This window comes from Pongo pygmaeus, chromosome X, assembly GCF_028885625.2.
Source record: "Pongo pygmaeus isolate AG05252 chromosome X, NHGRI_mPonPyg2-v2.0_pri, whole genome shotgun sequence".
Taxonomy (NCBI): Eukaryota; Metazoa; Chordata; class Mammalia; order Primates; family Hominidae; genus Pongo; species Pongo pygmaeus.
Genome location: NC_072396.2, coordinates 73174917 through 73200877, shown reverse-complemented (window position 1 = coordinate 73200877; position 25961 = coordinate 73174917). Strand labels below are relative to the sequence as shown.

The 25961-nt window shown below is 48.3% G+C and overlaps 2 protein-coding genes across 6 annotated transcripts in view; one reads left to right on the top strand and one right to left on the bottom strand.

The window, feature by feature from the left end:
* The first annotated feature begins 5913 nt into the window (after window positions 1–5913).
* AWAT2 (acyl-CoA wax alcohol acyltransferase 2) lies at window positions 5914–15404 on the top strand. Of its 2 annotated transcripts, none has more exons than XM_054471865.1 (8): window positions 5914–6107; window positions 11487–11597; window positions 11953–12023; window positions 12267–12471; window positions 12706–12880; window positions 13560–13759; window positions 13983–14172; window positions 14343–15404. In XM_054471865.1, the coding sequence occupies exons 1-7, from the start codon at window positions 6023–6025 to the stop codon at window positions 14135–14137; spliced, it is 1002 nt and encodes a 333-aa protein (XP_054327840.1). In that variant the 5' UTR covers window positions 5914–6022; the 3' UTR covers window positions 14138–14172; window positions 14343–15404. The 2 variants fall into 2 exon arrangements, with proteins under 2 accessions (XP_054327840.1, XP_054327839.1); XM_054471864.1 differs by having other exon boundaries at window positions 14319–15404.
* Window positions 15405–16477: 1073 nt separating this feature from the next.
* EDA (ectodysplasin A) overlaps window positions 16478–25961 on the bottom strand; it is a 413821-nt gene continuing 404337 nt past the window's right edge. Inside the window, exons 6-8 of one of the 4 annotated variants that reach the window (XM_063660140.1) lie at window positions 25446–25497; window positions 22438–22568; window positions 16478–20597 (exon numbers count right to left, since the gene is read on the bottom strand). In XM_063660140.1, the coding sequence (XP_063516210.1) occupies window positions 20346–20597; window positions 22438–22568; window positions 25446–25497 (435 nt within the window). In that variant the 3' untranslated portion in view covers window positions 16478–20345. The remainder of the gene's footprint in view (window positions 20598–22437; window positions 22569–25445; window positions 25498–25961) is intronic. The other 3 variants (XM_054472649.2, XM_063660142.1, XM_063660141.1) reach the window with 3 other exon arrangements.

Below are 25961 nucleotides of genomic sequence, written 5' to 3'. Positions count from 1 at the left end.
CAAGGGCTGTTGAGAAATTGTCAAACATAAGCCAATGTAACCAAGTTCTCCTAACTAGACACAATAGCACATGGTGTTATTTCAATCTAAAGAGAGAGGATGTGAGGAAATCATCCCATCTTGTCCTGGGCTTACAGTTCCTGGGCATCTAGAGAACAACTGTCTTCCTAGAACTTGCCTATGAAGGATTATATCACAGGATTGCAGGTGTTGGAGTGTGTCAGGCGATACAGCAGACTGGGCAACAAGGAGGCAACCTCACTGAAGGCTTTTGAGTAGATCACTGTGGATTTACTCTTTCTTCATCCTCCCACCTGTCCTTTAAGGCTCTGGGGCCACATGAGCTTCCTGCTCTGTTCAGGCCTGGTTTCTGTGCTTTCCCAACCTTGTTCCTTATCCTCCTTCTACGCCGACCCTCCTCCTACACCAACCCCCTTTGCTCATTCATTCAATCAGTCATTCAGCCACCATTTATCAGCCCTGCAATGTTCCAGGCACTGTTCTAGGAACTTAGGATGTAACAATGAACAAAATAGACCCCTAATCTCAAGGAGCATACAGCCAAGTAGGAGAAGACAGATTAAAAAGAAACAACTACATTTGGGAGGCTGAGGTGGGCGGATCACAAGGTCAGGAGATCGAGACCATCCTGGCTAACATGGTGAAACCCCGTCTCTACTAAAAATACAAAAAATTAGCCAGGCATGGTGGCGGGCGCCTGTAGTCCCAGCTACTCCGGAGGCTGAGGCAGGAGAATGGTGTGAACCTGGGAGGCAGAGGTTGCAGTGAGCCGAGATTGCGCCACTGCACTCCAGCCTGGGTGACAGAGAGAGACTCCGTCTCAAAAAAAAAAAAAAAAAAAGAAGCAACTACAGAACTACATATAAAATTGAAGCTGACCTTTGGAAGACAGATTCCTAGTCTTGCTCTTGATTAGCGTTCTAGACTCTTTTCTCCCTCTGTCCCTCCTCAGCAATGGTCCATGTACACAGAGAAGCTTCTTCTGTTCCCTTTCCACATCTGCTGAAGGATTATATAAGCATTCCTGGGAGAGTTTGAGACTTGTTACTGTCGCCAGTGGCATGAGGTTGGAGGTGAATGTGAATGTTTGGGAAAAAGTGGCCATGTGAAAGCCGCCAATCCCAGGAGCCCTTTGGAAACAGGAAAGGTACATGTTACCCACCAGAGCAGAGGACAGTGGCCATCTCCAATCCTCTGAGTCAGAAGAGGCCCACTCTGGCACTTCCAAACTATCATGCTTGATTTTTTTTTGCCTGCCATCACTAATGTCCTGCTTTGGTTTCTTAGGCAGGCTCCCATCCCCTGATCATTCTTAGTTTGCTAAATGAGAGAAAGCGAGAACTGGAACTTGAGCCAGAACACATAAAATCACTGACCAGCAGGCCACCTCCCTTCAGAAGAGATGGGTGGGCTGGCAGTGGCTGCTGGGCATGCAGGAAATATCCCTCAGTACAGTGGGGACTCTGCTGGAAGAATCTGAGTAAGCCGTTAAGTGCAGGGGAAGGAGGCTAGCCTGATTTCTGGGGCAGCTGAGAAACTGGGGGTGACATTCAGACTTCGTGAGCCACTGAATGAGGTCTGCTATCTGGATGTGCCAGACAAGGCCCGGCTGTGGCTGCCAGGGTGTGCCAACTGCTTTGACCACATGATCCTGGTCTGATCATAGGGTTGCCAGATTTAGCAAATAAAAGTACAGAACCTGGTTAAATTTGAGTTTCAGATGGACAACAAATAATGTTTGAGTAGAAGTATGTCCCATGCAATAATGTTTTAGTGTAAGTATGTCCCAAATATTACACTCAAACATTGTTCACGGTTTATCTGAAATTCCAATTTAACTGGCATCCTGTTATTTTATCCGACAACCCTACCTGGGCAGAGTGAAAACTGCTATGTAAAGGAAGAATGACTGGCTTTATTTTTCTTCTGTTTCCAGGAGCCTAGAGAGTAGGACCAGTGGGGTTTGAGCCTGGGTCTGAGAGCATGAAGAAATATTTCACTGGCAGGGGGCTCAATGAAAGCCATGGAGAGTCTTCCCCTGAGTTGCTTGGAATTATTAATGGAAAACTCCAAGAACCCTTCCAGCTCTGACCATCTCTGAGCCTCAGAAAGTCCAGGAATGTTGTAAGGATAGAGTGGAGGGATGGTGGAGGGGGATACGACTGAGGACTGGAAGCACCCACACAATCTTGACCACTTCTCTGTTTGGTATTAGGATGTGGGGATGCACGCAGATGCATCAGCTAGGTACACGGCCTTCTTTCTGTGGACGAGAAGGCATGGCTTCCAAAATGTCCAAAATGTTCACACTGCCATGGCTTCTGCTCCAGAATTTCTGCCATTCTTTCTCCACAGTGATGCTGTTGGAGGGAAGCCCATTCTGGGACAAATTCAGTTTCGCTCTGGGCCTTCACTTCTCAGTGCCCCACTGTATCCTTCCCACCCCTTCTCTCAATGGCAGCAACGGTGGCAACCTATGTTTGGACACCATTTCACGGTTCACAAAGTGATCGGCCATCTGTTACTTCTCTGGATTCTCACATGTCTGAGTGACCACTAATTATCTCCTATTTAGACGTGAGGAAACCAAGCCTCAGAGACTTGCCCAGTGCCATATGGGCCAGGCCTCCCTCCACTCAGGCATTTTCATGACAATTGTCAGTGAGTGGCTACTGTGTGGCCTGTGTTAGGGGCTGGGCACGTGAGAACAGTCAGACCCAGAACCACCCAATTCCTGCCCCTGAGAGCTCCCAGACCAAGATGGGAGAGTGAGGCATCAGGGGCAGGGGACAGATGTGTGAAGAGGTGGGGAAAACACAGTTCCGCAAGGCCAGGGTTGATACAAATGAGGCCCGTCTCAGGAGTGTCTCAGTGGAGGGAGTGAAGTGGCCTCTCAGCCCCAGGCTTTCTTCTTCTCTGGTAGGCAGCTTTTCCTCTCTTTTCAGGCTGCTGCGGTCTTCACTCGCTGCGTGGGTGCTGGCCCTTGGAAGTGTCCTGGGGTTCCATGCAGTTGGCCCACAGCCCAACCCCAGCTGTGCTGAGGTGGCTTCTCCTTGGCAGGGAAGTGCAGATCCTTCTCACAGGGCCATACAGAATGTTCTTGCTCTGCCTCACCCCCACATCCAACCCTTCTGCCAAATGGTCTTTTGTGGAATTCTGTGTTCATGGAGAATCCAACTACTTCTCTCCATCTCCACTGCCAACCAGCCTGGTGTGAGGCACTGTTATCTCTCACAGGGGACTGTTGTCATAGCCCCTCAAAGATCTCCTCCTTCTTCCCTACCCTTTAGCAACTTAAGTCATTCTGGCTCTTCTCTGTTCAAAGCCCTACAGAGGCTCTCCATTTCGGTCAGAGTAGAAGGCTGAGTCCTTATGTTGGCCTACAAGGCCCTCCCTGAGCAGGCCTTTGCCAGGCTGTCTGCTCTCTGCCTTCACCTACTCAGTTCTTCTCATTCACTTGATTCAAGTCGTCTTGCTGCTCCTCATGACCTGCCAGGGACGCCTTATTCCAGGGGCTGTGTGCCCTTACTGTTTCTTCTGCCTAGAACATTCTCAATCCAAATTGCCACACTGCTTGCTTCCTCATCTCCTTCAAGCCTTTGCTCAAATGCCACCTTCTCAGCGTGGCCTTCCCTGATCACTCCTTTTAAAATTATAAAGCCTGCTCTCCCTGCCTGATCCTTTCCCATCTGCCAGCACTCTGCATCCCTCTTGCTCTGCTCAAATGTTTTTTCCCCGTAGGTTTTATCACCTTAGAATGCACTATAGAATTAGTTAATTAATTAATTTCTATCATTTGTCTTCCTCCACCAGAATATAACTTCACAAAAGCATGATTTTGTTTTAGTTTGTTTTGCGCCCCAGAACAGTGCCTGGCATATATTATGTCCTCATTATAATTAGATGTTGCGTTAAGACACCCTTCCAGTCTTCCACCCTTCCATGTATTTGGCCCATAGGACACACCTGGCTGGACTTGGTATCTTTCACACTCGCATATCTCCCATCACACACAGACTTGGAGATGCCACCTATTAATGTGCATATATAAACGTGTGTTGACAACTAGATACATATTTCCCTTTGTACATATATACTCACAGGCAAAGATCCCATGTGCACATGTATGTGCATAAAAAAATCATATTTGTAGAATTTTTTTCTTTTTTTTTTTTTTTTTGTTTGAGACAGAGTCTTGCTCTGTTGCCCAGGCTGGAGTGCAGTGGCATGATCTCAGCTCACTGCAACCTCTGCCTCCCGGGTTCAAGTGATTCTCATGCCTCATCCTCCAGAGTAGTTGGGATTACAGGCATGCGCCACCATGTCTGGCTAATTTTTGTATTTTTAGTAGAGATGGGGTGTTGCCATATTGGCCAGGCTGGTCTCGAATTCCTGGCCTCATGTGATCCACCCACCTCGGCCTCCCAAAGTGCTGGGATTACGGGAGCAAGCCACTACTTTTTTTTTTTTTTTTGAGACAGAGTTTTGCTCCTGTTGCCTAGGCTGGAGTGCAATGGTGTGATCTCAGCTCACCACAACCTCCGTCTCCTGGGTTCAAGCGATTCTCCTGCCTCAGCCTCCCTAGTAGCTGGGATTACAGACATGTGCCACCACGCCCGGCTAATTGTGTATTTTTCAGTAGAGATGGGGTTTCTCCATGTTGGTCAGGCTGGTCTCGAACTCCCAACCTCAGGTGATCCTCCTGCCTTGGCCTCCCAAAGTATGACCTTGAGGGAACTCTTTTTTCAAAATTCTATTATAAAAAAATTCAAACCTACAGAGTAGTTGAAAGAATCGTACAGTGAACACCCACCATCTAGATTGTACAGATAATATTTTGCTATGTTTGATTTATTACATATTTATCCATCAATACATCCCTGTATCCATCCATCAGTATATTTTATATGCATTTCAAAGTAAATTGCAGACATCAACACTCTTTGTTTTGTTTTTTTAGAGACAGGGTCTCACTCTGTCATCCAGGCTGGAGTGCAGTGACACGGTCATAGCTCACTGTAATCTCTAATTCCTGGCCTCAAATGATCCTCCTGCCTTGGCCTCCCAAAGTGCTGGGATTACAGGTGTGAGCTACCATGCCCAGCCTAGTATTCTTCACCCCTAAACACTTCAGAATTAATGAGAGTTCAACTTTTTTTTGAACTTTCGAGGTAAAATCCACAGGCAGTGAAATGTACACATTTTAAGTATATACTCACTGAGGTTTTGATCTGTGTAACTCAAAGTCTTATCAAGACAGAGAATGTCACTGTTACCCCTAAAGGTTTCCATCATGCCCCTTCCTAGTCAATCCCCCAGCACAGGTTTCACTATAGATTGGTTTTGCCTATTCTAAAATTTCATGTACACAGAATAATATACCCCAATATTTGTTTCTCCATTCAATAACAGGTTTATTCAATACCTGTGATAGCTCACAGACATACATGTGATGTCTCTTCAATGTGAGTAATGAGTTCTCCCAGACTGAACAAAAGGCTGAAGGTATTTCTAAGGCCTGGCCTGTGACCTCCTTCCCTCTGCCCTCCAATCCCATTGTCACTGACAGACCATAGACAGTTGGGCCTCAGAAACAGAAATGCAAGCCCTGTGTCCCATTTGAGCCTGGGGCTCCTTCCTGCCCATCACTCTCCACCATCCAGACTGGCCCTGGAGGCCTCTTGTCAGCTGCACGCTCACGCTAACTTCCCACACCAGGGTTTCATCACATTTCTCTAGCCAAGTGTGCAAAGGAGTGTCACAATCTCAGTCCAGGCAATACCCAAGTGGGTAAAAGTACAGGTGAGTGGGCAGCTGGAAGGAACTGGATAAGCAGAGGCATTATGTGGTCCTGTAATTCTGCGGAGGGTTGGTACAGGGGCGGAGGCTAGGCAGAGGCTGGGGAAGAAAACATTAAGAGAGGAAACATCACAGACTCCTGAGCAATCAGGGCTGGGCAGCTGAACAGCGCTTACCTGGAGCCACTGGGACGCTGGGCACAATGCTCTTGCCCTCTAAGAAGGACCTTAAGACTGCCCTGGACGTCTTTGCTGTTTTCCAGTGGTGCCTCAGTGCCTTGCTTATCAGTGAGTCTTCAGCCTTTGGTAGGGTGACCAACCATCCTGGCTTGCCTGAGACTGAAGGATTTTAGGGTTGCAGGATGTTCAAGGGTCAAACTAGGGTTGTTCCGGTAAAACCAGGAAGGTTGGTAACACCAGCCTCTGGCCTGACCCACCTGGCCATGGTATTTGTGGGATCTGTGAGTGTCCCTGTGGGCATGTGTGTGTGCATATGGGTGCGTGCCTATGCAGGGGTGTGTATATGTGCGTCTATGCACATGGACTTTGCTGCAGGTGTGAGCCCTCATGGGTCTACATTGGGGTGTAGAGGGCATTCCTTGGGAAGATGAGGAGCAGTTCCACTGAGGCTAGCCAAGGAAAAGGGCTTGGCTGCAACCACAGGGACTCAGGCAAACCACCAGTGAGAGACAGTTGGGTCAGGTGGCAGACCGAGGCTCTGGAAACCTCGTCCCGAGGAATTCGACCACTTATCCATCCATGTCTTCCAACACCTACACTACAAACACTTTGTGAAAGTTATTTCTATGCTGGCCACTGTGTTCTAAATGCTGAAACAAATCATCGCTATGGGAAGGGGTCCTGGAAAACATTCTTGCCTTTCCAGTGGTTCAGGTGAGTACCGGCTGGAGTCAGGGAAAAGAATTAAGTGACCTTGCAAGCTATCTAGGAATAAAGAATGCAGGTAGGCCTTGGTGCACAGAGCTGGCACAGAGGCACGCCAGTGAATAGGAAGGGTGGGCATTCCTTACCTCACCTCACCTGTTTTCAAATTCCAGGTCTACTACTTACTATCTGTGCAATTCTTAGCAAGGTATTTATCCTTTCTGAGTCTTGTTTTCCTCATTTGCAAAGTGGGAGCATTCAGGGTGTATTAATCAGGATGGTCTAGGTATGCCGTGCTGATAAATTCACCCTGAAATCTCAGTGGCTTAACCCAGCAAATGTTTATTTCTTGTTCATGCTGAATGTCCAACATAGGTTGGTGGGAGTCACCGCTCACTGTGGACATTGATACTCAGACTGACGGAGGCACCACCAAATTGTGTCGCTACAAAATGGGGCTTGAGGGATTACCACAGCATGGAAGGGAAAGTGAATGGAGAACTCATCCACAGTCCTTACTACCTCCACCCAGAAGTGATAGGCAAGAAACCATGAGCTGTCGCTCCGTTTTGAACGTCCTTAATTACTGATGAGATTGAGCATCTTTTCATGTTTATCAGCAATTCGTATTTCTTTTTCTGTTAACTGCCCATTGATGACCTCTGCCCGTTTTTCTCTTGAATTTGAGTTGACTCTTGAAGGACAAATAGGAAATAGGTGAAGAAAGGAAGAGCATTTGGGGCAGAGAGTGGGCAACACATGGAAAATCTAGGATGGCAAAGGGCACATAATGCATTCAAGGAGCTGCCGGTGGTTAAGTGAGGTGGAGGGTGAGAAGCACAGAATTGGTGCTCGATATATATTTATTGAATGAATGAATGAACAAACAAAAGAGGGAAGAAGGAAGAGACTGGAGAAACAGGCAGGGGACAGATTGTATAGGGCTTTGTAAACCATGGGAAGGAGTTTGGACTTTTTTTGAGAGCCATGTGGAGCCATGAGGGAGATTGACACAGGGTGACGGCATCAGAGATTACTCCAGCTCTGTGAAGCAAACTGATTATAGGAAGATAGAAGTGAAAGGGGCAATGCCAGGTAGGAGGCTGTTGAAATAATCCAGATGGTGGTAATCTGGACCAGGCCAGTAGTGATGGTGATGCAGAGAAGAGGAAAGAAGAGGGGAGATTCAAGAAATTGGAGTAGAATGAATAGGACTTGAAGATGGGGGGTGGGGCATGAGAGAAATGGAGGAAGCAAGACTGAGGGATCAGGTCCCAGTGTGAGCTGGCAGGGAGGCAGGTGGAGCAGAGAAGGGTTAAGGAGGAGAGTGGCTGAAAGGGGATGAGTCCAGGGACAAAATGGACTCAGAGGACTCTTAACTGGAGTTTGACTTTGGGGTATACTAAGAGGTACAGAGAGGGCAGGCAGAAGAGCTCTCGGTCCTGGCAGCAGATGTGGGCTGCAGGCGTTTGCCCCTTCCTCACTAGCTCACATAGGGCAAGTGGGGCAATGGCCCTTCGGAGGCCTCTCAGCTCTTCACTCTAGGAGTGCATTTGAATCCATCTGGACCCTAAAGGCCTTGAGAGAAGGCCCTCTCAATAAGTGGGGGAAATAGTGCAGATATTGGTATTTTAGTTCCCATCTTGCAGATGAGGAACTGAGGTTCAGCAACGTCTTTGGTCACACACAGTAAGTGGCAGATCCAAGATTCATCACATCACAGGGCACCCCACCTGAGGCCACACTTACAAGATGTCCCCAGCACTGCCTAGGTTTGAGCACAGCCTAAAGGAAACTGGGAGGTGTCCTCTGGACAAGACCCATGCCTCTCTTTACTTCTCGAAGAAGTCAGTAGTGTCACATGGCGCTTATCAAAACCCTAGAACTGCTGGCTTTTGCTCCACCCTTAATTGTCTTTCCCAAGACAGTGCTTTTCAACTTTATTGGTTCTTTCTTCTGGAATTTACTTCCATATTTCTAAATCTTATTATTTGCTGAAGTAACAATTCTAGACATTGTCTACTGACTTCCTAATGTGGAAGATGAGAATTTGGCTGCATACACTATCACTAGAACTTCCTCTTCCCCATCCTCCCAAAATTGTTATAGCACAGGTTTTGGTTAAATGCCTATGACTAGAAAATATGATTCATAATTGAGCTATTTAGTCACCAAGATTATATTTCCTTTCCCATGGAATTTCCTGTTTTCCCTGAAGTTAATAATTGCCTCGTTTTATTTTATTTTATTTTTTAGTGTAATATTTTAAAATCAATTTTTGAATCTTAAGTACTAAATATTTTATAGAAATAAAACTTTTTCTACTTAATATAAGGATTAAAAATACCTAATTCCAATCCTAGAAGTATCATCATTGCAATTTGACAAAATAATTTCAAAGTTTATCTGGAAAAAGAAACCGTTGAGACTAGAAAAGAGGAAGCACAGTTGTGAACACTCCCTATGAAATATTGGGTAGAAAACTGTTACATAAAAAGCTTCACAGACTCTAGAATTCACAGATAAAATTATTGAGTACAGGTCGGTGGCGGCGGCTCACGCCTATAATCCTAGCACTTTGGGAGGCTGAGGTGGGTGGATCACTTGAGGTCAGAAGTTCGAGACCAGCCTGACCAACATGGTGAAACCCCGTCTCTGCTAAAGATACAAAAATCAGCCAGGCGTGGTGGCGTGCACCTGTAATCCTAGCTACTGGGGAGGTTGAGGCACAAGAACTGCTTGAACCCGGGAGGCGGAAGTTGCAGTGAGCTGAGATCATGGCACTGCACTCCAACCTAGGCGACGGAGTGAGACTCCGTCCAAAAAAAAAAAAAAAAAATTGAGTACAGTGGTCTTGAAACAGACACACAAATTTAACATTTCATAGTGAAGCATCCTAAAGCCATATAGGGGATGGGTTTCTTACCACAAAGTATTAGAAAAATCGTTCATTTCATTCAGAAAGTCTAGTTGTAGCCTTACTCATACCGTAAACTGAAATGAATTGTAGTTAATTGCTTCATTTTACATTTCTTTTGTTATCTGTTAGAAATCTATTAGTTATCATGAATTCACCCTCTGAATCTCTGCAGACATGTCTATCTCTCAGTATGGGCAAATGCAACAAGAATCTAAGTCCCCCCATCCTTTTATTTCCTTTAGAACATCGCTGCTGGAGCCCAGTGTCTTCCTGTTACAATTTGGCCTCATGCACAGCTGCCACCTCCAGGGCCCTTGAGGCACCTTGGGTGCAAAATTTAAGAAGGTGCTCATTCTCAGGGCTGTGCAAGTGATGGGCCAGTACATGCATGACCTGAGAGTGAGTGTCTTGCTCAATGTTGTGCCCTGGGCACCTTGCTCACCTCTCCCTATCCCTGGCCCTGCTTGCTGCCCTCCTTCGTTGGGTCCTTTTTTTCCTGGATTCTATGCCTTCCTCTTTCTTGGTTTACTCCCTCATTTTGGTGAAGCACATTCTCCAGTAGTTTTCTGAGACAGGAGCATGGGAGACAAATTTTCTGAGACTGTGTGCATCTGAAATTGCCTTTATTCCACTTCTATACTTGATTAATAATTTGGCTGCATATATAATATCTTAGCTGTGTCTAGTGTAAGTATTTGAGTCTAGAGTCTGTTCGGTTCAATTTTTTGGGGAACTATCCTCCCATCATCCAGTTGTGTAGGGGAGGAGAGGGAACCTGGGGTTCTAATTCCTTGGCAGACTTTCAACCAATCCTCCAGTTTTTCTAGCCCTGTGCCTCATCCCTGCCTCTTGTGGCACCTGATGCCTCCAGATTCTGAGTCTTTCCTAGATCCTCCAGTGCAAATAGGCTCACATCTTGTAGGCATCCCCCTTGCAGGTAACTAGAATTTTAATTTTTTTGTTCTAAGTCAGTTACCCCCTCTTCCATCTGCTTTCCTACATGGAAATGTTTTGCTAATATCTCTTATCTGCTGTTGGCATCTCATTAATTCTCTTTCTCCTTGTGGATCTATATTTAAAAAAACATTTTAATGATAATTTTCATGGAACTCCAGCAAAAAGTCAAGGCAAAAACTTGTGTTCAATCTGCAACGTTCAATTAGAAATGTTCCTTGTCTTTTCTAACCTTTTATTGACCCACTTTCCCAAATAATCTTACTTACAGCTGCCTTAAAAACTGAGTCCAGTAATAATTCTGAGTGTGGCTCCCTATGACTCATCTCTAGTAACTCTTCCTAACTATGCTAACCTACAGTGTTCCTATCTTACTGGAACTTAATACAGCCCAGTATCTTATTCTATTCCGGTTTGTATTTTTCTTTGTTTGCCATCTGGTGTGCTCCCAACCAGGCTGAAGATGGGTCTTTGCTTTCCTTGGTATTCCCTTAACTAATGCCTCAGAGAGAAGATTTGGAGAGGAGGACGTGAATTGGAGGAAAACTGTTCCAGGATTCCCCACCTCTGGTGGCCCACCACTGGCTCACTGCCATTGACCACACTGCAGGCAGAGCCCAGTGCAGTGCTGGAGCAGGGCCCAGAGAGGAGAGGCCTTACAGTGTGAAGCTCAGCTGGGGAAGAAGACACCTTGCCTTCTAGACCTGAATCAGGTTCCCAAGGCCAGATAGAAGAGGGGGCTGGGGACATGGGCAGATGGGCCAGGTGCTGGGGTGAACAAGTGAGAGTGTTGAGTGGGTATGGGTGAGAGAGAGTGCACGTGACCTTGGGGTGGACAGAACTCCGGAGAGAGGGTAAGTGTGAGGGACTGCTTCAAATTCATTAACTCTGGTCTGGGCTTCCTGCAGCAACCACTGTGATTGTTGTCAACCTCTACCTGGTGGTGTTCACACCATACTGGCCTGTCACTGTGCTTATTCTCACCTGGCTGGCTTTTGACTGGAAGACCCCTCAGCAAGGTAAGGGTCCTGCTGGTGCTCCATTGCCACATGCCACATGCTCTTTCCCCTTCTCTCATCACAATCCTGAGAGGCTCTGGCCAATTCCCAGACAGCTCTTCAGCCTGTCCCTCCCTGGGCTAGAGAGGTTGAGGGAAGGGGTCCTTTTAAGGTGGTAGAAAGGCCCAGATCAGAACTGGAGTAGGTTAGGGGAGGGGCAGCTAGTGAAGCAGAAGCTAGGCCTGTCCTAAATTGCCCTGATATGCCCACCTTGGTTGCCACTTAAGAGGCCAGGAAACAGCAGGGGGTGAGAGCACCCTGGGGCAGGCCCACAGTGGGAATGGACAAAGCTTGGCTGCATTGCTTCTGTTTTCAGGCGGCCGCCGGTTTACCTTTGTGAGGCACTGGCGCCTGTGGAAACACTACAGCGATTATTTCCCTCTCAAGGTCAGTAGCCCCAGGTCCCCACTCAGGCCCGGGTCCAGCCCCGACTTCAGTGCTAGCAGTTGGGTCAGGCTAGGGGTGGAGGGCGCCATCCACATTGAGGCTTTTGAGAATGACGCCCCCTGGAGTTGTACATTGGGCAACCTGCATGGCTAGACCTAGCAGTCCTTTTCCTTTCAGATCTCTGCCCAAAAGAGAAGTTCTCTACCCTGGGGATAGCCCTCCTGATTCTACTTTCTTCTGCAGCTTCTGAAGACTCATGACATCTGCCCCAGCCGCAATTACATCCTCGTCTGCCACCCTCATGGGATCTTGGCCAATGGATGGTTTGGCCACTTTTCCACAGAGGCCTCAGGCTTCTCCAAGATATTTCCTGGCATCACCCCTTACATACTCACACTGGGAGCCTTTTTCTGGGTACCTTTCCTCAGAGAATATGTAATGTCTACAGGTAAGTTGGCTCCTAGGACACAAAGCCAAAGAAAAAATGGCTCCCCAAGGGAGAATTGTAGGGGGATGCGTGAGAGCAAGGCCAGCTCCCAATCCCCTCTGGTGTGAAACAGCTATCATAGGCTCACCTGCCTGATGTTAGGCTCCTTGCACTCCCCATCCTTTGAAGCAGTAGAGAGGAAATGTAGGGGTTTGGGAAGTGACCAGTGGCTGTTTGGCTTTTTCTATCCACCAGGGGCCTGCTCTGTGAGTCAATCCTCCATTGACTTTCTGCTGACTCATAAAGGCACAGGCAACATGGTCATTGTGGTGGCTGGTGGACTGGCTGAGTGCAGATACAGCCTGCCAGGCTCTTCTACCCTGGTGTTGAAGAACCGGTCTGGCTTTGTGCGCATGGCCCTTCAGCATGGGTAAGGACAGCTCCAGTCCAGGCTGGCGGAAGGGATCCAAAAGTGTTGCAGGGAAAGAAGAGGGGGTTTTGACGAAAGGACATCCACAGAGAGAGGAGGAAGTATACAATACATTCTTATGAACTATGGTCATCAGAAAGATAATTTTTATTTGTCAATTAAAAAAATAAATAAGTTAAAAAAAAAAAAGAGGGAGAAGGAAAGCCACCTCTGGGTTGAAGAGCTGGGGCCAGGTCCTGGAGGCATTTCTGCTGAAGCAGAACGGGCAGAGGGCCAGCCCTGAGCCTGTTCTCCCTCACACCAGCCTCTCATCTGGGCCGGCCTTTCTATACAAGGGGACCGGTAACAACTCTGTCTCAGAGAGAGCCAAGCTTAGCTTGTGTTAAAGTGAAGAAAATCAACTGGCATGGCCCTTGGGTCTTGCTTTCCAGCGTTTCCGACCCAGGGGTTCTTAGGAGGGTCTGGGCTTGCCTCCTCCTTTAGCTTACTGCTGCTTTGCTCCCACAGGCAGCCAGGGGTAGGCCATGGAGCCCCCACACTCAACTTGGACCTAGGCACAGCTGGACTGGGGTCTGAGAAGCCTGTAGGCAGACCCAGGGATCATGGGCCGTCAGCGTGTCTGGCATTTGACAAGGTCCCTACCTTTCTGGGCTTCAGAGGATATGCTTTTGCTCTGCAGGGTGGCTCTAATACCTACCTATGCCTTTGGGGAGACGGACCTCTATGATCAGCACATTTTCACTCCTGGTGGCTTTGTCAACCGCTTCCAGAAGTGGTTCCAGAGCATGGTACACATCTACCCTTGTGCTTTCTATGGACGTGGCTTCACCAAGAACTCCTGGGGCCTTCTGCCCTATAGTCGGCCTGTAACCACCATCGGTGAGTGGGCGTTTCTGCTGGCAGCCTCAGTCTGGGACACAGGATCTAGCTCTGAGGCTGAACCTCAGCTCTGACTCTGCTCAGAGGCAGGGAGGCTGGCTGGGATGAGTGGTAGCTTTTTGAGGTGAGGATGGGGAGAGTCTGGGCTTGAAGCCTGGGGCCCATTCTGAGGAATGAGCTATTCTGATGCTTTTCCCTTTTCCTTCACTGTCTCCCCTGGCAGTCGGGGAGCCTCTACCAATGCCCAAGATTGAGAATCCAAGCCAGGAGATCGTGGCTAAATATCACACACTCTATATTGATGCCCTACGTAAACTGTTTGACCAGCATAAGACCAAGTTTGGTATCTCAGAGACCCAGGAGCTGGAGATAATTTGACAGACATCCCCAGCAACCTTCAGCCTGGCTGGAAGGTATGGACCCAGTGAGAACAGGAGGACAAAAGTCACCTATCGGGCTCCTGCTCCTGATTTGACCAGTCCTCCTTATGGGGAGGGGCTGTTTCTTCATTTGCTTGTTTTCTGCACTCCTTTTCCCACTTCATTTTTTTTCCTTCCAGCTCTTTTCTGCCCTTTCTTTGCAGCTACTGGAGAGATAGTCCCAAGAAACAGGGAAGAGCCTAGGGGAGGGGTGCCCTGACGGCACTTTGGCGCCAGCATTGAGGAAAACAATGGACAAAAGAAAAAGCCCATCTTCTGATACTGCGTGTGCACCAACTACTCTGTTTTGAAGGCTCTGGGATGCATGTCTCTCCTTCTCTAGCTGTCAAACAGCCCCATCTCCCAGCATTGAGCCCCATCTTCTGGCATTGAGCCCTACTTCCTACAGGAGTAGGACTGGGGCCTTGAGAGCCAGTGGGCTTTGAGTTCAAGCTCCACCAACTTTTCAAGCCATGTGACTTTGGGGCAATCAGTCACCTCTGAGCCTCCTTTCTTCATCTATAAAATGAGACTAACAATCTGTCTCCTGCTTACCTCAAAGGCTGTTGGGAAGATCAAACAATATTGGATGTGATTGAACTTTATAAATTGGAGAGCTACAGCAACAATTTTCTTCTCCAACCATTTTACCCATTTCCTGTCCCTGAGCAAACAACGCCCTAAATACCCTCTGCTACCCACTAGCCGGCACTCAGTTTCCGCCTCACAAAGCTGTAACAGAATGGGTTGGGCTCAGGCCTAATTTTCTCTGTCGTTCCCTCAGCAACTTGCTTATACTTGTGTGGCCCTATAATTCTGGCCTTTGTTTGAGAGTCAGCCAGCCTGCTCAGGATGGAAATGAGGCGCCTGGCTTTTAGTAGCCATAAAGAACTCTCCTTCTGAATGGCAAGTCTCTCAGACTCTTGCTCTAATGGCTGTTGCAATGACAGGCTAAAAAATTTGGCTCACATCCCTCTCATTCCATCCCTCTTGGGTGGGTGCCATTTGGTCCAGTGATTTACCTGCATTACGTTCGTCAATTTGGTCTACAACATCCTGCGTGTTTACTGCAGTGTGAGCTGCTGCCTCTACCCTGGGTGCCTGCCTCATGTGATGATTTGTATACAGTGGCCAAAGACATGCTTCTGCTTTTCTGCTGTCTTTGTTACTTGTTGTGCCAGAGATTACATTTTCCCTGAGCTTCCATAAAGTGTTTTTAAACAGTCTGTAGCTTTCCTGTGACTGGTTTCCTTAAAAAAAAAAAAACCACAAACCTCTAAGGTGGCCATAGGACCAGCCTGGGTTCCAACACCCAGTCCATGCACACCTGGCCATTGCAGGTTTGTCGTGGTCTGCTGTGTGCACATTACTCCACCTGTATGATGGCACAGGGGCGGGCCCAGGGAAGCCAAAAGATTGGCGGGGGGGTTGGGGGAAAGGCTGCTGGGGTTGTGAAAAGCGCCAGACCTCTCTTGAGCTACGTGTTCTTGAGCTGCAATCTGGTCTTTTTCCTGTGAGCCTCTTCCTTATTGATTTTAGCTCAGGATGGATGGAGGGGAAAATAGGCAAATACTACTTTCCCAGGTAACAGCAGCCTCGGCTGGGAAGGAATCAGACCAGGTTGACACACTTACTAGTTGGGTAACTCTGGGTGAGCCACTTAAATTCTTTAAGTGTTGGTTTCCTCACCTGCAAAATGAGCTGGAGGCTGGGTCTACCCAAGCTATTTGGGGCCCAGGCCTGAAGTATCTTTTGTAGATGCCACATTCTTAAGCTGAGAGTGAGTCAGTTCTGTGTATTGCTGCCCCAGGACAATGTTCCTTTTGGCAGGACATCTAGCCTACCGGTCATGTGGTCACAGTTACAGAAGACCCAAGGCAAGCTTGTCTAACCTGTGGCCTGCAGGCCGCATGTGGGCCAGGATGGCTTTGAATGGGGCCCAACACAAATTCATAAACTTTCTTAAAACATTATGAGAATTTTTTGTGACTTTTTTTTTTTTTTTTTTTTAGCTCATCAGCTATTGTTAGTGTTAGTGTATTTTATGTGTGGCCCAAGACAATTCTTCTTCTTCCAATGTGGCCCAGGGAAGCCAAAAGATTGGACACCCTGACCTAAGGTAATGGGGATGCGGGAGTGTGGTCTGAGGCATGGAGAGGATGTGGGATGTTCCAACAGGAAATTCAGACCATCTTCCTTCTGTTGCTGCCTCTGAAATGGGTGCCTTGGTCCTTCCCCTAGCTCATGTGTGGCGTCATTTGCAAAGAAGCACCTAACATGTAGGAAGTACTCGCGCCGATTTCAAGAACAGACGGGGAAAGCGCTTTATTTGCAAAGAATAAACCATTAATTTACACAAACTTACATCCCAGTTTATATACATTATATATAGTTTATATACACAGTATCTCACACTGGATGCTGACCCCCAAAAGCAGCATTGGGCCTGCTCCAGGCCATTCTCACAACAAAGCCCACCCCCCAATCCCAGCTGGAGGAATATAGAAATGACACACCCCGAGCCCTCCTGGAGAGAGTCCTGAAATGGATTAAAAGACAAAAATCAGCTTTCTTCTTTGTGCTCACAGGGCCTAGAGGAGCCTCCAGGCAGGGATGGGTCCTGAGGCAGCATTACAGTAGCCTAAGGACTTGCTGGTACTGGGCCAGTCTTGTGCTTTCCAGTCCAGAGGCTAGAGCTGGGAGAATGCCTTGGGAGGAGGAAGAGTTCTGATGAAGGCTGCAGCTACTCTCTCCCTGCCTGGCCAGGCTCCTGAAGGGGGCCAAGTACTTCCAGCCTGGAGTTTGTGGGTGGAAGAAAGAAGATGGCCATGTGGGACAGGAACTGCTTTACCCCCTCACTCTGCTGAGTATGGAGGTTGGTGCTTGCTCACCACTTGGGGCAGGTCATCTTCCTTCTCTGGGCCTCAGTTTCTACATAAGTAACAGGGTGGAATGTAGGTTGGGCTAGATTCCCTCTAAGGGCCTTTTTAGCTCTAAATTTCTCTGAATCTATTTGCATCCACAGGAAGTTACATAAACACACACACTCATACATGGATCAAAGTCTTTGTTTACCTCCAGGGTTCCTAGCTCTTTCCTGTTCAGCAAAAGAAATTTGGCTCAGGATGGATGAAGGGGGAAATAGGCAAATACTACTCCAGGTAACCAGTAGCCGAGCAGCCTCCGCCAGCTGTCTTTTGTGCCAGCTTGGCTGTTGAAGCCCAAGTAGCTGGCAGAGACTCCTGCCATGCAATTCTCCTTCAAACCTCTGTCATCTGCTTGACCACAAATGTCCTCGTCCCATTCTCCATGCTAGCATTGGTCCTCTGGCAAACTCACACCAGCATAATTCCAAACTGCACATCTATTTCCACATTCTCTCATCAGTAAATTGCTTTGTCACTTTGCCAATAACTTAGCAGCAATAGGGCTCCCCAGCTACCTATTGCTTCCCTCATCATCCCTCGCCCTCTAGAGTTCCTTTGGAGGGTTCAGAATGAATCAAGGGTCCAGTGGAGATCCTATTTCCTTTATCATCCCCTCCATTTCTGGAGAACAGAATGGTATCAGGATGCTCTTTAGGGGCACAATTAGGAAGACTTTTCCTCCTCTCTCCTCACACCTTTCTGGCCTCAGAACCAGTCCTCTCTTTCAGATCTTCCCTCCATCCCTGAGAGACCCTGGTAGTATCAAAGTCTCTAAGGTATGGTGGTAAGAGATAAGGAGTCACACTAGTAGTTGTGGGAAGCAGGCTGGCTCCTGTAAGCTGTCTGTAGGGTAATGAAAGGAGGACCTTGCCCACAGTAGGGGCTCCACACATGATGGTTGGTTGGTTCCTAGGATGGGTGAAAGAACATAAAGGCCACCAGTTCTGTGGGTCCCAGAGGCCTGCTGCTTCAACATGGTACCAGGAAGATTCTTCTGAACACAAGAGCTCTAAGGCTTTTGGCTGTTTTCCAAAGAAATGTCTGACTCTTTTTGCCACAGAGCCCCTGGCAGCCAAGAGGACAGGTATTACCATTGAGGAATGAAATCAGGCATCTCTGGGTTTCTCCCTAGAACTCTCAAGGATTTCAGTTCCAAATTACCACTTTTATTGGTTCTCTCTAGACCTCAAATTCCACACAGTGCTGTGGTATAATGGAACAGCTTTGGAGTCAGACCTGGCTGAAGCTCCAGGTCTGCGGCTTAAACTGGTCAAAACACTCTGAGAGTGCTACCTCTCTGAGCCTCATCTAAACAATGATGTTTGTCATATTATCAGCCTTGCCTTCTTCAAAGGAGATAATAAAAGAGAAATTATTTTCCAAACATGAAGGAGAGGTTCTTGTTGGTTTCTGCTACAACTGCAGACTGTCCAAGGCACTTTATAGGAGTTAGGGCCAGACACATGCCTGGAGTTCACCTCACCTTGGGTTGCAAGGCTGTCATTAGCAACCAGACAACGGAGGCCTAGCCCATCCCCTCTCACCCTGACCCTTGAAGGGCCAAGCAGTGTGGTTGCTTAGAAAGGGAAGGCACAGCTGAGAAATAAGTACCCGCTGTTCTTGGTGAATTTCAGCTGCCTGAAGGAACTTATTCCCCATCTCCTGAAAAGGAAACACATTTCAGGAACAAGAGGAGCAGACTTTACAAGGCTGACCTTCCCAGGTTTGGGCTGGACTTAGCACCCAGAAGCCAGGCTGAGCCCAGGCACTTTGAAGTAAGGCTCTCGAGGGTCCTACCATATGATCTGGTGGGAAGCTTGGGGTTTAGGGGAAGGTGAATTTGGACCTGAACTAGGGGGCAGATCCCTGCTCAGTGCCTAGACACTGGCTTTTCCTGAGCCTGGCTTTAGGGGAGCAGCATGAGCACCTGCGGTGACAATGCTCTGCTGTGACTTTTTGAAGCCAGAGTGAAGAAAGACTGGGTTAGTATGGCATCAGCTGCTGGCCTTTCAGGTAAGGCCTGGCCTAATGTCCACTTGGGTTGCAGCAAACTTGAACAAAATCCCTCTGTCCTATCCTCACCCCTTGCCCTTTCTAGACCAAGCAAGGCTCCGCCTTGCTAATGCCCAGGAGCAGTCTAGGATTTGGGAATTTAGAAGGCTGTGGTGAGGGCTACCTGCTAAGAGTCACAGGTACCAGAAATTGAAGGGACTTCTGGAGGTCATCCAGTCCAACCCTTTGTCCCCAGACAGAATTCGATTAGGAATGGATGAAAAACATTTGTACTGCTTAATAAATGGAAAATTCTGTTTGTGCCCAGGTAAGCTAAAGAATATCCCAGACTCACACGACCACAGGTCCCAGGTTAGGCACCTGTCTCAGACAGAGGTAGGCTCTGTGGAGAAAGAAGACAGGAGTTCTAGTCAGGCTGGGAATGGGGGAAACTAGAAGGTGACCCCAGGGAATTTTCTGAGTGTGGAGCACAGCTGTAAATAAAATGAGAGACATGTGACCCAAGTACGGATTCAGGGTCTTATGCGGGCAGGGTCTTGTGGCCATTCCCTGTGATTGTTCCAAAGCACAGCAAACTTCCCAAAGCCCAGCAAGCTGCCACGGTGTGGCTGTCAGCCGGAGTGGGAAGAGCACTCCGACCCTCCTGCAGGCCACAGTATAGAGCAGAAAGAAAATTCCCACTGCCAAGGATGCTCCTTGGCAGGTTTCTCTCATGGTCTCTGCCAAAAGCACCTGCCTTTTCCCTCTCTGGCCTTCTTCTTAGGCTGCAATGCTCCCTTCCCACTCCGCCCCAGCCACTACCCTACCCAAGAGAGGAGCAGCAGCCCCCTTGGGGTCAGATGTCCACCCCCAGAGTCTGGAGTGCACCTTTGCTTTCTCTGGCCTGCTGCCCTGGATCCTCATTTTAGTGCAACAAACAATAGATCTGACAACAGGGACCTCGGGGTTGAAGAGTCATGCCATAAGCCAGTCAACATGGAACCAAAGAAGGTTCTGCTTCATGTAAACCCTGGGGCTCCATCAACTGTCCTGTTAACTCAAGGTCATTCTGGAAAGTCAAGCAGGCCTTGTCACCCTGGAGTCACTGGGGAATAAATAACACTGGGGCATTTCTCTCTGCGGCTGCAACAGCAATACACCTCACTCCACAGCAGCACTTAGAGGTTCTGGGAGTCCTGGCTCCCAAACCCCAGGAAGGGGCATGGACAGAGGCAAAATGGGGGGAATCTAGGATGCAGGGGCTTCACCCAGCCTGATGGCCCCAAAGAACGTGGTGTGCTTGCTCATGTTGATGGAGATGTCAGCGTGCACCATCTTGACGGCAATCTTCTGCCGGGCCTTGAGGAGGCAGACGCCTGCGGTATAGCAAGTGTTGTAGTTGGTCTTGCCCGTCTCGATGCTGCGTGTGCACTGCAGGAAGGGCTTCTCATCCACCACCACCTCATAGCTGGCAAAGTCAGTGAAGTTGATGTAGTATACCTGAGTGAGAGGCAACAAGAAGGGATTGGGGAAGAGAGGAAAGAGAGGGTGGAGGGCCCTCCCTGTGGTGAATTGACAGAATCTTCTCAGATGAACTGTCAGTATACCCCATGGATGGGGCAGTGCCATGTGAAGGCGTGCTAGCTGGCCAACAGGAAAGGCAGGGTGACAGGCTGATGCATTGTCCTTCCCCTAGTCCATGGGGCTCAGCTGGCTGAGCAAACCTTTCTTACAACAGCACACCTGTCGTAAACTCTGTAAGGCTAAGAACCATGCCCTATTTGCAGCTTCACCGTGTCCCCATTCCCCCGCCCACCCCTGCCCCAGCCCTGACATGAAGCAGAGTGCTCTGCACATAACAGGTGTGCACACAGTGCCGTAGACACAAACTGACTTCCATTCTTGAGCCCCACGGACTATTTGTGGAGAAACTTAGAAGTCACTGATTCCCCAGAGAGGGCATGTAACAACTTGCGATTTCTTCAGCTCCTTAACAGAAGCTTATTCAGCTTGCACCACCCCTCCCCTGTGCCTGGACTCCCTTCACTGATTCACAGTGCCCCTTGGGCCTCCCATTTGATGATTGAGGAAACAGGTCCAGAGAGATGGAGAGCTAGCTACTGCAAACAAGACAAAGAATTTGGAAAAGCCCAGGCCCCTAACTTTGTGGCCAGAAGGAAGCACTAACTTATGCTCAGTGGCCTAATGTCATGGGGATTTTCCCAGCCTGCATGGGCCACTCTCAATTCTCTCCTAGGCTCAGAAAATTAATTTTTCCATCCTTCACTACCCTTATCCATCATACCTCACACCAAGTTTGGATCTGCCGCCCGCCCCCACCACGTGGAGCTTGGCTCATAGGACATCAGGGTTATGCCCATGTGCCCCGTGGGTGTTGGGACTCTCAGATATCACTGTAAATCATTTTATGAAAGGTCATTCCATCAGCTCTTCAGGTGGGAACAGCATATTTGGGTGCCATATACGGGTCAGGACCCAAGCTACACCGGAGCGCTCAGTATGCCTAGCAGATGCTTGTTAGCCCACCTTCTCTGGCCACTCTCATGTGACACCCATCTGTTGGCTCCACAGTCCTTCTGTCCACCTGCCTGCTTGCTGCCCACCCCACAAAAATCCCAACGTCATGGCTCATCTTCCTTTATCTCCAAGGAGCCACCCCCATGGAGGCAAACAATTCAACAATGGGGGAATGGAAGTAGATGGACGCTGGTGGACTTGGGGAGCGGGCCCAGGGCAGGAAGAGGACAAAAGCAGAGGGAGAAAGGGCTGGGAGAATGACAGCAGGAAGGAGGCAAGAATAGAGGAATAGAAAGATAGGGAAACAAATGGGAGAAAGAGGAAGGAAAGACAGTCAGAAATCTTTTTGAGGTGGAAAGAAAGTCTGCAGGAGCACTATTCATTATAACGTCCGAGCCAGCAGTGTTGAGGGGAAGGGTTCTCAGTAACCCTGGAACTGACTTTCAAAGAATATACTGAGACCAAGTTCAAGTTTGGCAGTGCAGCCAAACAGCTCAGAGGGTAAACAGGGGCCTGAGGCCCTGCAGGAGAGAATCAGATGGCAGGGTGTGGGAGGGGCCTTTTTCACAGTTTTTCAATAATATTTGGCTAGGGAAAAACAAAACAAAACAAAACAAAAGAAGCTGGCCCCCTCTCTCTTTCCTCCTTTCAACTCCCTCCCAGTGCCGGTCCCCCCACCCCCTCACCCAAAACAGGAAGTTAGCCATTGGATGGTCTTGGCTGGCTCCACAGTGCCCCTATGTGGCCTGCACCGGATCTGCATTCTGGATATAAGAAGAGTTAGGCCTAAGACCGTACTCACTTCTACCTGACTATAGATGAAGTAGGTGCCGTCCACCAGTACCTCCAGCTCCCCGCTGCGGGGATGTAGCTTAAACACCTTGGGGTTCATAGTGATGCGAGACCAGTCATTGAGCACTCCACCTGAAAGATCTCAGTATGAGAGAAGGGCAGTCACTCAGTACATGTCAGAATAATCGAGGCAACAGAAAATAAATACCAAGGAGTTCACAACCCCCACCCCTATCCCAGTGCAACCAGGGTCACCTAGAAGGCCAAACTTTAAGAAGAGCATTTGAAAGCAGAGAAGCTGTTCTGTTTGTAAAGCAGCTGCCAGGCCTGCTTCAGGGCTCCTGGGCTCTGCCTGTCTGTCTTTATCCTTCCTTTCTTGACCCTTGCATCTGGAAGGGTCTTTAACCAATACCTTCTAGCTGGAATTTGCCGGTGGAGGATGAGAGTGGGCATGCTGCCCTATTTTCTTTGTTGTTATGGGGCCTGCACCGGCAAAATTCAGACACTGAGTGGCAGGCTAGGTCTTATTATTCAATTTTACTTTCCCAGCCAGAGCTCCTGAATCCCTCTCTTGTCTCATAGGTTCATGGGTTTTCTCTTTCTCCTTAAGAGATTCTTTTTTACGGTTGTTCCACACCCACAGCTTTCTGGAAAGCCTCCCCGGGAGGAAACCACTCAGCCCACTGTCTATCTGGAGAACCTTAGGGATTAGAGATGATTCAGACTCCATGGCAACTGGGGCTACTGACCACTAGTACCAGGGCCCCATAGGTGAGAGGGATCCTTATGAGAGTGAAGGATAGACTGGCAGGCTGCAATAGAGCCAGCTGGGAGGATAGGAGCCGAGGCACTCTTGGCAAAGCATCTGTCTCAGCCCCACCCCAGGCAGGGGTGGAGGGGGCAGTCATACTCCTTTGGACAGCGGAAGCCAGTGTATGAGGATGGAGGAAAAACTTCTCTTTCCATCCTGAAGAAAGAGGAATGTTCCTTCCCACCATCAGAGGAGGACATCCAAGCCCAGGGAGCCTTTTCCCCTCTAAGCCATCCATCCTGCACCCAAGAAATTATATTTTATAAGTCCATCTTTGGCCAGTTTCAGTAGGCCTGCCTCTCTGAGAGGTGAGGAAACAGGCTTTCTGGAAAAGGTGACCATCTTTCCTTGAGGTGGTAAGTAGATGGGCTAGGAGCTGCCCTGGCTCTGTCCCATCAATGGACCGCTCTGCATGACGTCCTCCAACCCCTGACCCCATCACTTCTTTTTTTTTTTTTTGAGATGGACTGTCACTCACTCTATCACCAAGGCTGGAGTGCAGTGGTGTGATCTTGGCTCACTGCAACCTCCACCTCCTGGGTTCAAGTGATTCTCCTGCCTCAGCCTCCTGAGCAGCTGGGATTACAGGTGTGTGCCACTATGCCCAGCTAATTTTTGTATTTTTTGTGGAGATGGGGTTTCACCATGTTGGCCAGGCTGGTCTCAAACTTTTGGCCTCAAGTGATCTGCCAGCCTTGGCCTCCCGAAGTGCTGGGATTACAGGCGTGAGCCACTGCACCCCACCCCCATCACTTCTTCTGGTAGTACTAAAGGTCAGCACAGACCACCTCTGAGGATTGGCCCAGAGGGGCTGGAAACAATCTTATTATGTGGCAGTGGGAGCAAAATCAGTGGCTGCTGGCACAGAATAAACACTATCCATCTAGATACCCAAACAAATCTATTTTGGCCTGTCTCTGGCCTCCCTGGACAGGTGGGGATCATGGCCCACTCAGGGCCTTGGGGTCCCCAGCAGGACCAATTGGGTTTTGGTGCCATTGTGTTCCTATTTACACTTCTGAGGCTACTAAGTCAGATATGGAGGTGGCAGTCAGGGAAAGTAGCTAAATACAGTCATTAAGGAAACTCAGCACAGCCAGTTCAGGACTGACTGAGTTCTTAGAAACTGTCCCCATGTAGCTGTTTTTTTTAACCCTCCTTTACCGTTTCTGTACTCACAACCCCTCCCTTCCACCCCAAGCTCTGTAAGCATCTGGCATCTTGGCTAGCTTGCTGCTTCCCAAGGCTCCTGGGGGTTCACACATTTTAGGCTTCATGCACTCTGGGGACTGGACATTATTCCAAAGTGCTGTTCTTTCATGAATGTTCATGTCTCTTTGGGGGAAGAAAATGAACCTAATCATTCAGTGGAGTGTACATACATATCACTGAAGTAGCATAGGGGAGAGGAAAGAGTCAGGAAGACGTAGTTTTGAATCCTGGCTCCTAAACTAACTTGACTAAGAAATATTGGGAAAGTTAATTAACCTCTCTGAATTTCACTTTCTGTCTTTGTAAAAAGGAGCTCATACCTACCTCATAGGGTGGTTGTGAGGACTGAATGAAATTAAAGACAAAGAAAGTATGCTGAGAACTCTAAAGTATCGTACAAATATGAGACAGTATGATTTATTATGGTATTATCCAATCTCTCTGGGACTCTGTTTCCCCATCTTTTAAATTCAGGGATTACAGCAAATCAGTGTTTCTTAACCCCATTAAACACGTTCTCCTTTTTGATAGACACTAGCATCTTAAATTCCCTGGAGATTCTAACATGCCTCACCTTCCCTGAGAGATGCAGCCTGTCTGCCCACCTGTGTAGATCCATCAGACAAGAAAAATTTAAGTTTACATAGTTTTACTTTCTATAATTTGTATTGTGAAAATATTAATCTAACTATACATATCTCCATGGTGGCTCTGATATAACCTCCATCCCCTGAGAATGCCTGGGCTAGATGATGTCTCAAGTCCCTTTCAGCTCCATCATCAGTGATTCTAAAACAATTTGGGTGTAGCAACTGGTTTTGATGCCAGCAATTGCTCAGGACAGCCAGTAGAGGGCATGATGGAGCAAAGAATGACTTCGTATGCCAAGGGTACCTCAGGGGCCTGGGAGGAACTAGGCTGGGTGATTATTTGGAGGCTGGGGAGGAGGGAGGGGAGAAGCTCCTCTTTGGGAGAGAGCCTATTTTGATTCTTACCATTCTTGACTTGAATTGCTGACCCTTGGCCCTGTAGATGCACCACAGCTGGCTGGCAGGATGAGAAGGATAGAGAGTAGTTACTACGAGTAATGGCTGCTTGCTCAGCCACCGGTCCCATGTTTCCATCCTGGTTTCTAGTCGTCTATTGTAATCCAATTCTGATCCCTCTCCCCTGTCTTGGGATGTTACTGACTACATTTCTACTAGAGAGTAATATGATTTTGTAGCTCTACCGCTTCCTAGCTATGTGACCTCAACCAAATGTAATGCCTCTGAGCCTCATTTCCCTAACTGTAAAATGGGGATTATAAGAATGTCTGGCCTCTCTCACAGGGATGTCTGAAGATCAAATGAGGTGATGGATATAAAATTGCCCTGCAAGCCGTCAAACACTGTGCAGCTGTGTAGATTTATCACTGTGGCCACATAGCTGTAGCGAGGGAGGCTGAGATGAGACAAGGCAAGGCAGCAGAACCTGCCAATAGAGACAGATTAGGAAGCTCAAAGACTGGG